General features: G+C 40.6%; 1 protein-coding gene across 13 annotated transcripts in view; it reads right to left on the minus strand.

Annotated features, from left to right (window-relative positions):
- LOC139775650 (uncharacterized) overlaps positions 1 to 16,279 on the minus strand; it is a 131,255-nt gene that overhangs the window by 63,781 nt on the left and 51,195 nt on the right. For 4 of the 13 annotated variants that reach the window (XR_011718900.1, XR_011718894.1, XM_071711859.1 and 1 more), the window contains exon 3: positions 10,760 to 10,810. The exons of 8 other annotated variants lie outside the window; for them this stretch is intronic. Coding sequence is in view for 3 of the 5 variants with exons in the window: in XM_071711859.1 (XP_071567960.1) it covers positions 10,760 to 10,810 (51 nt within the window). In the remaining 2 variants the exon portion in view is untranslated. Of the gene's footprint in view, positions 1 to 10,759; positions 10,811 to 10,952; positions 11,502 to 16,279 lie in introns of those variants that run through there. One more of the 13 variants, XM_071711832.1, reaches the window with a different exon arrangement.

Here is a 16,279-nt window from a genome sequence, read left to right on the forward strand (position 1 = left end):
GATTATGTATTCCGATAACGTCGTCGCGCGTTTTCGCTTAGCCCGTTTAAATAGATTATTAATGGGGCACGCGGCTTATCCGCCAAACCGTCTCGGCATTAACGTAGTCGTCGAGAAGTTATTACGTCGAGCATTTTATATCCGAGGGATCGCGCTGGCATTTTCTTTCAGGCCGCGTGCTTTTTCCTCTAATTTCTCCCTGGTAACGGACGGAAAACAATATACCTTTGTTCGAGATACTGCTATTATGTTTCCGTGCATTTTATTCCCACGTTGATATTTCCTTCGACTTTTTACACATTTCTTAGAATTTTCTTATAATAACGCGAGAGAGGAAAACAATGTCTCTTTAGTAATTTATCAGCATTGACTTGCGACCTAATTTCGATCAAACGAGAGATTAAAGCTGCGGAGAGGTATTTCACATGCAAATTCTTTAACGGAAAGCAAATTTTTTTTCTTTACGAGAATGATAAGAATATTTTTCGTGTATCCAGAGGAATACTTGCGTAACGTCGGAGGGGTGTAGCTTTATCGGAAGTGCATACGGCTGAATTCACGTTATACATCGCAGATTCGCAGACAAAAAGCTTCGGCTTTGCGAAACCGCACGCTTGTATCTTCGTGGTTTCGCGCGTGCTGTAACGGGGGCAACTCATGAAATTCAGAATCGATCGTCTCTACTCCAGGTAATCGGAGAAACGTCGCCGTTCTTCAGATAATAAAATTGCAAGGGCGAAAGGTAGACGGGAGCCCGTCGTAAAAGCGACCGATAAAAGTATTATGTTCCGCGGAATTATAGGTATTGCGCGCGGAGATTCATGCGTGTGCGCCGGTCACGGAATTTTTAAACTCGCTCGAAGTTTAAAGAGAGAATCGGAAATCCCGTAACGTTCACGGAGTTATGTGATTTTTAGAACGAACGACACGGCGCGATACAGAAACAAAATGCACGAACGGAATAATAAAAGGCCACGTCCCAACGAGATGACAATAACGATGCATTCACGTAGTACGATAAAATCAATCGTCGATTTTAAACTAAATTAAATTAAAGAATACTTATAAATTAAATAAAAAAAACGAGATTCGGATTAGAGAAACTAAAGGGGAGAATTTAAAGAGATGAAGAGATGAAGTTCGTTCTTTTTTTATCTCGAAGATTAGGTATTCAACTTCAAAGAGAGAGGCACGCGAGTTCCTTTCCCTTCCTTTCGAATCACCTACTCCCTCTCTCTTTCTTTTTCTACGGTTCTCTTTTAGCCGCTCGCCTTGCCCAATTCGCTCCGCACGTGGCAGGGCATATAATTGCACCGCGCCCTTCGTACATAATCTAGCCGAGGAGGGCTGTTATCGCGGCGTAACACCATAATTTCAATCCTCGCGAATATATCATTTCGTTGTCCCCGGTTACACAGGGCGGGCAAGTAGCGCACGCGTTTGCCAACGTGCGCGTGCATTCCGCCGTGGCATGACTATGTATAGACTCCGGGACACAAGCGGAGCTGCCGGCAACGCTAGCGCCCTACGGAATACCCGTATGGAATATTGAAAATCGATTAGGGTATCAGACCCCATCAAATAAATATGTCGGCGCGCCCTATCTCTCGTCTGCTCTCGCACCCTCGTCTCATCGTCGTCGGTGCGCACCTTCAGCGTCGCCTTCAGCAGAGGCGTTTGCGCTTACGTTACGAAGTACGGAACGCCGAGAAGTCTTTTCCCGAGACCCCGTGTCGTACACGTTTATTTCCAGGCTTCGCGCTAACTCGGGAATTGAAATCGGAATAAGCTATGAGCGAGCTCAGTGAGCTTCAATAGTCCTAAGCCGTGCATTTGTACTTTAAAGTGATCTCTTCAATTACGATAATACTTGGTGCACTATTTTTGAAAAAAAAAAAACCACAAACAAACAAACGTTTTATTTTGTTACTAATAACGTATAAAATCACCACACATTTCTTTTATGGAAGCTCATTGTTCATGAGATATGAGTTACAACGATACAGATTCGTTTGCCAATAATAGCGAATATAATTATATCGACGCAAGATTCGCAAAAATTATATCACTTGCCGCATAACGCGATACGAAATTTTTGGGAATAGAATAATTTAACAGAAGAAAGGAAGGAAAATATAAAAAACTGACTCGCGCGCTAACTATATCAATTTTGCTTTTATAACTGGCACAAATTCCGCGCCGTTTACGACGTGTGATTTACCGGGAGCGAAGAAGAGAGAGAGAGAGAGAGAGAGAGAGAGCTAGGAAAAGGGAAAGGGAGAGAGAAGAGAGAGAGAGCCCAATAGGCTTCCTCGCAGTCTCCTGTAAATCTCCCTAATGAAAGTCTCCAGAGAGAGGTTCCTGCAGGATCGTATTAAACCTGGAAAGCTCTGCTAAAGAACCTACCTGGCAACTCTTGTGAGACATCGCGTGCGAGAACATCTCGGAGTCGGCGTTTCCTTTCTCGGTCGTAGCTTCTTATTAAACATTCTTGAAAAAAGGTGAAGTTCCGTACTATTCTCGGAAGTGATAGTAACGTCGTTCGCAAAATTTAACGGGTGAATTATATATCTCGTAATTCTGTCGCGTAAAATTTAACGGTAATAAAAAGTACCATGTATATATTATATTCTCTATATATTCTAGAAGCCTTGATACTTTAAATATGAATAACATATAAAAATAAAAATATATGTATATATAGGCAAATTGTGTGCTAAAGAGGAACATGGATATTCCCATATAAATTAATATTAAAACAAAGCGTACGAAGAGTAGGAAGCAGAGTAGCGCAACAAACTAAATGTTGAAGTCGCGACGCCTATTGTTTGCGATTTAACGAAAGAGAAAGAGAGAGAGACAGAGAGAGAGAGAGAGAGAGAGAGAGAGAGCACCAATTTTAATTCAATCTAATTTAACGAGAGAGAGAGAGAGAGAGAGAGAGAGAGAGAGAGAGAGAGAGAGAGAGAGCACCAATTTTAATTCAATCTAATTTAACGATTAAATCGAAATTGCAGTCTCATAATAATGACTTTAGAATAACGCGGGGACAAAGGGGGAGTGACAAAGACCGTCGGCGCGCTCGGATGCAAGTAAAAGCGAACTAATCGATACGAGCCGCCGTCGCTCGCGCGGATAGATATAGGCCAGAGTAAACGAACTTACTCGACCTAACGAAACATTATTACGCGCCCCAATGAATTCGATCAGTTTCCGACATTGCATAAGCCGTCACCGACAGAAGAACGGCGGCGGACAGAAGCTGCCTACGGAGAGAGAAACGGCGCGGCGCGGCGCGGCGGCCTCCGCTCTCTGAAGAGAAACGCGAGTTATCGATGATTCAGAGCCGGCCGCGCCGCGCCGGCCGGCCGCTCAGCATGGTCAGCCGGTGTTTTGAGCGAATACAAATGCAGATACGCTGCTTGATGAGAACAGATGGGTTCCATATGGACTTGCATACGCAGTTGCGATTTAGCTCACGCATGGAGCTGTCAGGAGTATCGGAGTCCTTTGTGCGCCTTTATGACGCGATAATCGTACCGTTACGAGCAATAAATTTAGTTGTCATGATCATAACCGCTTGTAAAAGATACACGCGTATCTATACCATTACTTTTATCAACCGTGCAGGTTTCAATTGCATAGATTAATTCCTTTTACGGCGGAGCTACGCGTTTGCTTTACATTTTTATTGGCAATTTATCGAAATGCCGTTTGCGAAATTAATCGCGAAACAGCTTTTGAAATAGCCTCGTTCCAAATAAAAATTTCAAAGGTTACGTATTTTCGAAAATTAATATCTCTAACGAATGAGAATGGTTTACCTCCCTTAGAAAGTTCAATAAATTTCTTATGGGAAAACGATATCAATTTGCAAAGTAACTGGAATTTAAATTTTACATCGCCGGGCGACGCTCGACGAGAGAGAGAGAAATTAATACTTCTTTCGCGGACAAAGCTTAAATCGTTTCACCGTCTTCTCTGTTTCCCGGAAAACGTAAGATCTCGCGGGTCTTCCTTGCTTTTGTGCCGCGTACCTCGGTCTCGCTGCGGTTTCACGGGCGGCTTACGCGCCATTCTCATATTCCCAAATCCGTGCATACGATGCGGTTGAATTTCAAACTAGCCGCTGACAAGCCGCCCTTTGTTTCGCGCCTCGTACTACACTATTACGCTATGCGCATTAGCCGGTTCATTGTTTTTATCATGAGGCCATAGCGGGCGCACGTTAACTCCGAACACTTCCGCGCGCCTTCCATCTATTTATGCCTCGGTTAATACAAGATTTATACCCCCGACAAGTCCGCCGACATGCACGGTGGTCCACTGAACTTCCGTTATCTTACGCAACGGGTTTACTTTCAGCCTCGAAAAAGGATGTTCTACATAAGACCTAATAAAAACGCCGAGGTGCTCGCACGTGCATTAAGCGAAGCGTGTTTTCTTAGAGAACGTCCCTTTAAAACGGAGTAATCTTTCTCTCGTGCGAGAGAATTCATTTAGATTATAATAAAAATAATGATTAATTAATTCGACATCTTAATCTACCAGAAAAAGTATGATTATATAAAAATCGTGCATTAGAAAACTAGTTAATTCTTTAAAAATCTGATAAAAAATATAGTATACGGAGGTAATCTTTCGAGGAGATAGAAATAATCTTTAATTAAAAATAAAGAAGGAAGACTTTCGCAATATTTTCACGTCATTTTTTCAAGTCAACGGATACTCGATCTCGGATGAGGTGTAAAAGTATCCGTTTAAAGGGCACCTCGTAAATCGACTTATCCTGCCGGTATCAATTAAAATAAAATATTTGATCGGTCGTGGGGACCGAATTAACGGTGGCCGTAGGACGATTACGGGGACATGTACGGCGCCAGTCCGGGAGGACTAATGGAGTTTCAAAGTCGTTAGCCCGATCGCGTTGTCCGTATCCCCGGCGCGGATCGACTCGACGAGACGAGGGGGCGAGAGCAGGGAAGCGCAAGCGAGCCTAGTCCCTACTTTGAAAGGTGATAGGTGACAATTTGAAGGCGAGGCGAGAGGCGAGAGACTCGACTCCGGCTCGCCGGCGGTCCCTAGGAGACTCTTCAATTTCGCGAAGAAGACCGGAAGTATATCACTCAGCGGCCCGGACATATTGACACTTCGCCCGGAGCAGGCTTGAGCTACGGCATGCCTTATTAAACCTCGCCGGCTAAATTATGGCAAGGACCATTCACCGCCAACGCCAACGTGGCGTACTACCGCGTCGCTATATCCAGGCCTTGCTCCCAGCAGCCTTCATCGAACCTTGCCTGATCTTCAATATACCGTGCTCGATTTTGTATCCGACTACCAACGAGCTGCTTGTGCTCAAATAGCACGGAGGAGATTTCTTTCAACTTGTCGCGATATTATTATTTTCCGCATTATTTTTCCTGATTGTAAAAAATTCCAAAAATTATATGACGTTGTTACGCTGCGTTACCGCCTGCGGTTTGATATATCGTAAATTATACCACTAAAATTAATATAATTATTATATAATATCGTAAATTATATCGATGAAATAAACATAATTTCTTTTTTCGACGTGCCGTTTAAATAAAGTGTACAATGATATATATAATAGACGATCAATAACGCATTAAGCTTTCCATATCCGGAATTATAATTACTTAATGAAAGCAACGCCTTTATAGGAGCGGAAGGCCAGCGAGCTTATAATACGTGGTAAAAGCTCTTAACCAGCTACATTCGTGATATTGCGAACAACAACCGCGTGTATACTGCGTGCATTGTATCGTTAAAGGGTTAAACCACAACATTTATGCCCCTCGCATTAATGTACGCTTACAGCTCCGTGGATGCGTTATATCGTTACGTATAATTAAAAATTTACACTGCAGTAAATTTTCAAGACCCACGTATACACGTTAAAGCATGGCATACCACTATACATTAACACGCATAAGTAAAGAAACATTTTTCCGTTTGAAATAATATTTCTGGAATATAAATTGCAAGTATTCCGCACGTTCGTTACCTCACATTTTAATTTTACGCTTTGCAATATTAATATCACAGCCGGCGGCGATAAAGATAGCCCACGCCTGCTTCCTATTACGAAAGCCGACGAGAGGGGAAAAAAAAACAATTTTTCTATTATACCTTAATAAACGACAGACGTAAGCTAAGTGGCACTCTCGAAACGAAGCTCTCTATTAACCTATTAACCGGAGCAGAAATGCTATTAGTCCGAATTATCCGAATGTAATTGTCGATAAAGGAAAAAAAATTCTCTCGCCCATCCTCTTTGTGGATAAAATTTAATTAGACAAATACTTCGAAAATTAGGATAAACTATTTTTTAAGTGGTTCACGAGAGATTAAACCTCTCATTCTTTCCTTTGGTAGCACGCGTGTCCTTTTCTACAATGATCGTTTTAATTGCGATAGCCTCGTATTTGGGGCTAACAACTATTACGACTAATACGATCGCGACCGATGATTCATCGAATAACGTTAATTTAGCTTAATTAACGTTTTGGCGGGTAGTTTGTGATTAATACTAATTTTAGAGTTTAGCGTTTAGCGTTTAACGTCCCCACGTGCGTTGAATAACATTTAATTCGGCGCCACGAATGCTAAACAGCAGTAAGTAATTGTGTAGCATAATAATTATCGAAATATGTATATATGTTAGACAATTATCAAATTTAGACAATTATCATAATCAAATCTAATATAACATACAAGTATATTGTAACAATACTACATAAATATAATAATCCGTACATAATAATAATACATATGTATATTATACATTATTATTATTATTATTATATAACAGTATTATTATTTTCTCTGTTGAATTATTTCCCTAAAGTTCGTAAAATGAGGGAAAATATATAGAGAGAGAAATAGAGAAGTTGTAAATTTCCGGGGCGGTAACATAATTCGACGTTAAGTGTGGAATGTGAAGGGCTGACCCGTAATTATCATACGCGGGATTCCGGTCGATTCCCTTTATCCCGTTTATTTATAATACCCGCAGGATTGCGACAGAAGTGGTACCGCGATGAATTTCGAGGGCTCCATCCCGTTTTCGAGCACAAGCAGGCGTCACGTTAAGTTTCGACGCGTAATCGCGCGGCTGGAGCTGCGGGCGCCGCGCCGTCGACGTTATTATTTTAGGACGATGAGAGGGAAGCCCTGAGGGCGACCTTAAGATTACCTAATCGAAAGTTTCTATGGCTTCCGACACGTGCCTTGCCAATACGTCGAAGCGAACGTGAGAACCGCGCTGATATGGCATTACGGGAATATATGTCGGGTTTTCGCCTCGACGAATAAAACATTAGAGCGTGGCAGGCACGTAAATAAGTAAAGTATAAAAATAATTGTTCTGATTTTGGTCTCTATTTTTCCTGTTCCGTTTAACAATTGCCGTATTAATTATTTATCATATCGATAATAAATTTAGTAGTAATAAATATTATTTTCTTAAATTTTATTTCAATTAATACTTTTGATGTATAATTTACTGCATAACATGAATTTTCTCATGTTTTATAGCTATGTCGCCGATAAAATTCTTCTCTCTTTATTGCAAAATATATTTTATGCCTCGTGAAGAAGAATTCAATTGGAGCATGGTTTTAAGATAAGACGCGAGGGCCTTAAAAGAGAGACAATATCCTTCCACGCAGTTAACTTTAAGTAGCCGATTGAAATGAATCTCAGTTGCCGAAGAGCATTTATGGATGAATCCTCAGTTGCCGTGCGATCAATTATGAATGAAGCCGGTGCTCTCTTAAAAGCCGTCTATATAAAGATCTCAATTTTCAGATGGCCGATTCTAGTTTATTACACAAGAAACGTACTCGCAATTATCAGCGATAATGAACACCGTTTACGGTAAACCGCTTTATTTCAAGCTAAACTGCGATACACTGTATATCAGGCTGGAGAGAAATTCTGGGTGAAAATGGATACGCTCGACAATGCTACTTGAACGAGCGTATATGCGTCAACGGATGTGTGTATAACAACGACAATAATAACTCACGCAGTATGAATTACACAGGGCGGGAAATTAGGTTTCGTAAATATCGCGCGCGCAATCAAAAACCGATGGATTAAATTAAATATAACGCATGATGATTAATCACAATAATAGATAACCTTCATCGTGCGCGGTAATATAACAAATAATTTAATTCGCGTGAAACATTATCTGTAAGCGATAACCTTTATTTTTACTCGTCCGGCTATAATCTCTGGAAATGCGCTAATGACTCGTGATAATAATGATGATAATTAAGCTAACAAAGCAGCGTAATGTATAATTTATTTTATGAAAAGTACTATGAAAAGTATAAGAGGAATTTTTGTCGAAGACACGTGTTTAATCATCGATAACGGCATGTCCGTAGTGGCCATAGCGTAATCGTTACACACGGACCTGGCATTATCCCGCGAATGGAATTACGACGATTTTCGAGCGGGCACGGAGGAAGGAAAACAGACGTGACGAGGAAATTTAACGGCGGACACGAGCCGGTTAAGCTCCGTTGCAAACGATCTTTAGCGTACCCACAAATTAGCGAATCCACGTGACACGCAATTTCAATCCCCGATACACCGTGTAATTCTGTTAGATTCCCCGTACACAAATCCAGAACGCTAATTACCGCATTTTGCGTGCGTTTGCTCCCGTTATTCCCCACGGGGTGTCCCCGTAAAACTCGATAATCTTGCCAACCGATGCGAGTTTCCGCGATATCACGGTATCGGATTGGCCAGTCGAGAGCCTGTTCACCTTTCTTATTAATCTTAAGTGAGAGATTCAAGATTTTCAAGAATATTTAACACAGAGTTATTCATTTTTTAGACGCAGAAAAAATTACTCGTACTTATATCTTTTCATCGAAACATGTGAGAATAACATCATAAAACGCTGAGAATAATATCATAGCGTGTTATAACTTTTTGAGTTACGGGTTCTCAATTTTATTCCCAATTTCTTTCTCTTTCGATTTACTTTCAATTTAATTAACCAGATAATGTAACAACGTATCATTCATAATTTCATTTCCGTTCCTTAATGCCTCCTTGATAATTTTCCCTTAACCCGGTTAATTACATATACTTCGACAGTTAAGTCGCAATGTCGCGTCGTTAGCCATAACTTTTAACGAAGCACTTCCGGACATGCACCGCGCGCACAAGTCGAACTTCTGACTTATCTTGCCCAAAGTCTTAAGCCTTAAAGCCGCTGTACCGACTACCGGTTTGCCCGGGTACTTCAAAGACACTCTGTATCTCCCGGACAACCGGCGGTGGCTCAGCATAATAGGCACTTTAGACATGTGCCTGGGGGGAGGGGCCGGCCCCTGAGGACGTGCTCGAGTGTCAAAGGCCGTATAAGGTATTAAAAGAAATAATATCAACTTTATATAAAAAAAAAAAGTATTGCAAATATGTATATATAGTTCCTCCCCAGCAATTATTCGTTTTATTTTAAATTTATTATATTATATTCCTAATTATCTCTAAAATCTCCCGCAACTACCGTGTAATACTTCAATAGCATATTTCAGAGATTAATTAAAGTGGAAATCCTGATGCAAAGATATCAAATCACGATAACTTTCAAAATTGCTCCTTGGTATTGTGATGGCGTACCGCACAAATATTCAGGTCGATAATTATGCTTTCATGCGTACTCCGATTCGCGACGAAATATTTATTAGACCTCGCATTATTATAACAATGTAAACTCAATTTATCAATAAGTGTAGATGAATAGATCATGATAAGTTACAACAGAATTTGCGTATTATAAGAATATAAATATAATTATTTTTAATAAATTATTTGATTAAATAATATTTCTTAACTATAAATTAATTACTGTTCAACTTTTATTTATATCTACAACATATACATATTGAAAAAGCTCAAAATATTATTTTCTAGCATCAATTTATGTAATATTTAATCTTGGAATAATATAAGAGGCCACAATGTAGACCTCAAAATCTACTAAAAGAATGGAAAGAAAGAGAAAATAAAGTAAACCAACAATTCCCTATTTATATCGTTTTTTATATAATTTATTTTTATTTCATATAAATAGATAAAATAACGTGAACCAACAATTTCCCACTTATATCTTTTTTATAAATATAATTTACTTTTATTTCATATAACTATATATGATGTAAAAACAGCTTTTAAGAAAGTTTATTGTCTAATCTTCTTTTGTAATAAAAATACCATAAAGAAACAAATAAAAGCTTTGTCCCCAATATTTTATATCTTATAAAAGTTACAGTTTCATTCCTTTTTCTTTTTTTATTTGTCATTATTTGTTTCATTATTTATTTAAGCAACAAATTAAAAAATGTAATCAATTGTAATATATTTGATATTAAAATTGACTAAATAATATAATTAATTATCATATCCTCAGTATATTGTTTCAACTGCATTTCCTAAAAATCTAATTTGTGTACACACGCGACATATTTTCATACACAAAATAAATCGATTAATAATTTTATGTGTTCTAAGATTAAATATTGTCCAGTTTATTTGTTCCAATCCATTCATCTCGAGGCAATGGATCTATTTCACATTTATCTGTAATATTGTAATATCTGTATATCTTCTTAACTTGATATATGTATATATGCATCTACGTGGTAATACAGTTTTGCTGGATCCATTACCTCAAATTAAACTAAAGATTCATTTGGCCACTCACCGATACGATGCGCAACGGCGGAGTTGTAGATTACGTCGTAAGTACGTCGATCTGTAACATACAAATGCACGATCCAAATTAGAGCATAGTTCAAAGTAATTAATATTTCAAAAAATAATATAGTTATCCTCATATAAAATAATTACAGACAATTTCGCAAGTAACGGATTAAATAATCGTATAATATACTCACCCTAGAGTTGCTCCGCCATTGCCCGATGCCTCCCTGGGCCTCCTCTCCTCCTCTCTTGTTCCACCGCACCGTTCCTTCTTGTTCCACAATGATACACAACACTCACTCACGAAGATAGAGCAAATTACGATCGCGCTTTCGCTAACCAAATGATCGCGAGATACTTTAAACGGCATTCTCGACATTAAAAAAGTTCGATCACAGAAAGTTGCAATCCGATCGACACATTACATCCGATGTCCCGCAAATTAACGCGCGACGAATGAATGACATTCAAAATTCAGTATTGCGTAACATTTCGCACACGTCTCGTGAAATATATATGTACGCATTATCGATGAACGCTCGATCTATCACTCGATACGGTTGCATGTAATTACTGTAATTTAGGACGAATTAATCGTGGAGATTAATCGCACAGACCAACAGTCTCTTAATAATGAACGATCGCGTCTCGTAGGCGTACTCGTATAGTACTTGTCGCGATTGTGTCTCAAAGGAGAATGATAGGGCGACGCAGCTAGGCAGCGGCACGCGCCGCGACCTACCGGCTCGAGTCTCGCCGCGCGAATGATAGTAATGTGACCGCGCGTAAACAAAACGCTCTAGGGTAACGTACGGTGTACGAAAACAAGTGTCGAGCACGTGATTGATGCTATTCTACGAAACGTTTAATATCGAATTATAAGATAACCGCCAAATTATTCTCTGTCTTTTATATCTTGAACTTCGAGAAGAGGTGAATTATTATTGCACATTATAAATGTAACGTTCGTTCAAAGAGTAAAATCTACTTTGACCAGAAAAGTATTACTATAAAATAATTTACTATATAAAATAATTTATAGTAAAGAATTTATTATATATTTATAAATTATTTTAATGTACTTTCGGTCCAGCTCTCATCCGAAATAAATGAAACTGCATTTTAATAAGTAACGATTTTAATAAGTTATGGATTTTTTCTATAATTTGAAGATTATTGCGAGTAATAGTATGAAAACTCTCGACATTAATTAATATTGGCAAAATATTAAGATATACAGTGAAACACCCTTGTACAGTTATTACACATAATTATTTTAGTTTTGATTAAATCGTTCTAACCTTTCTGAAATATCGCGCTATTAAAAAACAAATTGTTACAAACTATTTCCTTTCTGCATTCGATGTTAAACGATCTTGATCGCGATAATAATAAAAGAGAATCACAAATTATCCAACTTTACGTACGCGGACGAAACTACGAAATACAAAGACAGGACGAGTATAGAGATCACGCGCTGACCCACTACGCTCGGGAAATAAAAGGAGATGGTAGCGCGTATCGGATTAAAGCGGTGAATTCAGCAGCCTGAACAGCAGCAACGCCGGCAGCTAGCGAGCGCAAGCAGGCATCTTAATAATCCTCGCCGTTCCACCTTCATCTCTGAAATCTTCCCGGGCGGCGCCGCGGTATTTCTATTGTGCATTATCGCGCGCGCGGTGCTCGCTCTCGCTCGGTGTCGGACGCGCGCGTTCCGCGTAATATCCAGACGCCCTTTAGCGAAATAGCGATATGCTTTATGGTGGCCCGTAACATTTATCGCGGCCCGAGCCAAAGAGCGAAAGAGCGCGAGTAAATTAAAGGGGGAAGGACGGCGGAGAGAGACGAGAGCGAGACGGAGACGAAAGAGAGGCGGGTTATGTCCTCGTAACTCGACATAACTGCACGCCGACGTTATACGTATGCTAAACTAGAAAACGAGGCGGAGAGAGGAGGAGAGAGAGAGAGAGAAAGAGAGAGCGTGAGCACCGACGGACCAACTCCCGTTCATCTCCGCGTTTCCGCCCTTCATCCCGCGAAACTTCACCCGCTCCCAGGCAGGGTTGGGCGTTGAATTTCATTTCGCTCCCATGGACATCGCGCAGTTTTTGGTCGGGGCTTTCAAAATGTCTGCCGGGGTGACACCATATAGCGGGAAAATAAATGACGATTCCGCACAATCGAGGAAATAAAGAGACAATATTTTCCGTTAAACTTTTCGATGTGGAACTGAAATTCCATTTATACATACGTTGCTCTTTTCATATAGAGATATTTTTGAAATGCGCAAGAAATGTTCCCAAAATATTGTTAGCTTGAAACAGCTGAAACGATTTGTTTCCTTTCTCATAAAAGCCATCCATTTCGAGCGATAAGGCTCGTTACGGACTGATTGTTCGGAAAAGCGTTAACCGGTACGGTCAATCTGCCGATAGTAAAGCGCATAATTCGTTTGTTAACTCGCCCCGCGCGCGCTTGTATCCCGGACCGTAAGTGCAGTCATCAACCCCGACGATTCGATGGAATGTTTTGTTGCCGAGCGCGATTACAGCGTTCGTCGATGCATATTCCATGGCGACGACGAGCGCGAACCGGGCTGTGTGCCCCGCCGCCGCCGCCGCTGCCGCCCAGCAGGGGTGTTATAAAATTTATCCTGGCCAACAGCTGTCGAGTCACCTGTTCAAACAGCCGTGGCCCGGAGCTATCACTAGCCCATGTCGGCAACCCGGCCAGGTGAGAACGACCCGCGTCGTTACGCACTTTGTACGATATCCTTCGAATTTCGAGGACTCAAAGGTTTACATTCATGGCTCGAACGGAAGGTTTACGTTCGTAGAACTATAAACGTTTGTTTGAACGTTTCTCGAGGGTAGCACGTATCGCTGTATCAGTCGTATAATCGGCGTTAGAAATAATTCGGGTGCTCTTACGTTTTTGTCTTAAATACATTGGATCTTTAAAATTTTGAAAATTCAGATTTTCTTATCTGCACTCTCTAAAACTGAATCAGTGAATAGTCACTGATTCATGAAAGTGGTATACTTATAACTGATATCAGTGACTATTCACTGATTCACAGTACTATTCACTGATTCAGATTTAGAGAGCATACCTGCGCGTTTTTAAGATTCAATTTATATCGGAATTTCTTCTTCCTCAGTTGGTTGAAAATTATACCTGTCTCGGTACTCTTGTTAAATGAAAATCATTTTAGTATTCCTGCGGTGCACGTTAAATGCGCCAATATATTAAACGTCGATAACGTATGATGGTATTTCGACCTAAATTTTAACCGTAATGTTCGGCGAAAAGATGCATTTAACTTACACGTGTTGCCCTCCGGGATGATTCGTAAAACACGCACGTACGGGGTAATGATAGGTGGTACGGCGATATCGGATCGCGGCAATTTATCTACAAAGTCAACAATTGCGTGGAAAGGATTAATATGTATTCCCGGCGATCTTCATCGTGAAAATCTGACGTGTGTCGATGTAGCACGCCGCGGCGGCGGTTATTATCAGCTGGCAACACGTGCCAGGGCCACGTGCACGAGCAGATGGTACACAGCTACACCTTGCAACCCTCACATACAAACGGGCTGCTTTACCTCGGCTGTTAATAGCCGACGAATGCTGCGGGTGTCCGAGAAGTAACGCGGACAGCAGCTGCCGTCCGCGTCCCGCGCCGATGAAGCGCGACAGAAGAGTCGTTCGATGCATCAAAGCCGATCAAGCGCAAAATGACGTCTTCCCACGAATAGCTGCAAATTGCTGGAAATTGTCGCGCAGCCTGACGTAAACATAATTTCCACCACTTCGATCTTTGGAATGACATTAAAGATTTCGGATAATAATTAACTTTTGCTTTATAAAAAAAAACATAAGTACCTAATAAATTTATATTTTTTGCGATGACTGAGTAATATTTAAATAAAACGCTTTTTGTTGTCCATCTTAGATAGTTCTGTAAATTATATGGGCTTAATAAAATATTAAATAAATCAAGAAATGTTATATGATTTTGTGATATTTAATAAACAAGTATTACTATCTTGTCTTATCAGTTTTAGTCGGTTTTCCCGCCATTAAGAAATATATCAACCGTGATTATCGTGATTGACCTTAGGAAACGTAGAACACGTCTAAGATAAGTGAAGAAGAGTGTAAGAGAGTCTACTATTCCTCACTTCCAAATACCCGTTACGAACAGAGGCGCGATATATCCCATCGATGTACTGAAGCGGAAGTGCATTTTCGTATCAGCCGTCAATATCCGATTCGATTACATCAACTGGGCCAGTCGGCGAGAATGCAGCGAATCAGCGCAGCGCGGCGCGACGAGAATCGCATGTTTCTTCTTTTTTTTATCAATCGCGTGGAAAATTTGACGGAGCTTGCGGAAGCAGCCTCGAAAAAGCCACGAGGAGGGGGGAAAAATGGATAAAACGATGTACTATTGCGCGCGTCGGCCGAAACCGAGAAGTCGAAACTGGGTCTCGACAGCGATATACTCTATCTCCCCCGCTCATTCTCTCGTTCTCGCGAGAAAGTCAATTTTCGTTACAGCCGACTCTGGGCACGGCTCGATAGCCGAGGGTGAAACGGGTCGGAGATGAACAAGGGCTGGTAGGAGAAACGGGTAAAAAAGAGGGTGAAATCGGAAAGAAAGAGAGAAAATAAGAGAGAAAGAGAGAAAGAGAGAGAGAGAGAAGGAGAGAGAGAAAGAGAATGTGCAAAAGACGGAGATGAAACATGCCAACTTGCGTGAGCAAGAATCATAACTTTTACCTCTGGGCGGAGATCGGAGTGCAAGCGGGTTAATTAAATTCGCTCGATTAATTAGGTTATTTGTCGACTGCAACATCCGATTTGGGAATTAATACGCGCGCGGTGATGTCGTGTAATAAAATGAGAAAATAAAACTAAATAAAGCGTCGGTATTACGCTACGCGTGTGTGACAGATGCAACACGCGATTTGCACATTTGCCGATAGTAAATCCGAAAAGAATGCCGGAGACGAGAGTCGAGTGGTACGAGGAGGTGTTCCGCGCGTGCATCGTTTTCTATCTCCCGCTACCACAAAACTCTCAGTCGATTTGATAAATGACACTATACACTATTCTTTTTGCTAAGTGCATAAACGTAAAGTAACTTTCTCATCGCGTTTCTCGTCTTCCTAAAAATACCGTTGAATACGAAAAGAAGTTTGAAGATTAATCTTAAAAGAGAAAAGAATTTCAAATAAAATAGTAACACGGCAGCGAGAAAGATGTGCGCATTTAAAGATTAAAAACAGACGATTAATGATAACCTGCATATTGAATGTAAATTCAAATTTGCGTCGCGAGATATCTGTAGTTGAGAGAAATTTCTTTCTGAATGAAATCTCGACTTCCAAATGAACCCCGCGCAATCATTTAGACGCGAGACGGTTAACGGTTAATGCCTCTGTGTCGGCTGATTTTCTAGATGATGGGCGAACGGAAGCGTCGCGCTGGCGACCTTAGCTCGCAGCGAT

This window comes from Temnothorax nylanderi, unplaced genomic scaffold (genome assembly GCF_030848795.1).
Source record: "Temnothorax nylanderi isolate EJ_2023f unplaced genomic scaffold, tnyl_v1.0 TNYL_tig0005_pilon, whole genome shotgun sequence".
Classification (NCBI taxonomy): Eukaryota; Metazoa; Arthropoda; class Insecta; order Hymenoptera; family Formicidae; genus Temnothorax; species Temnothorax nylanderi.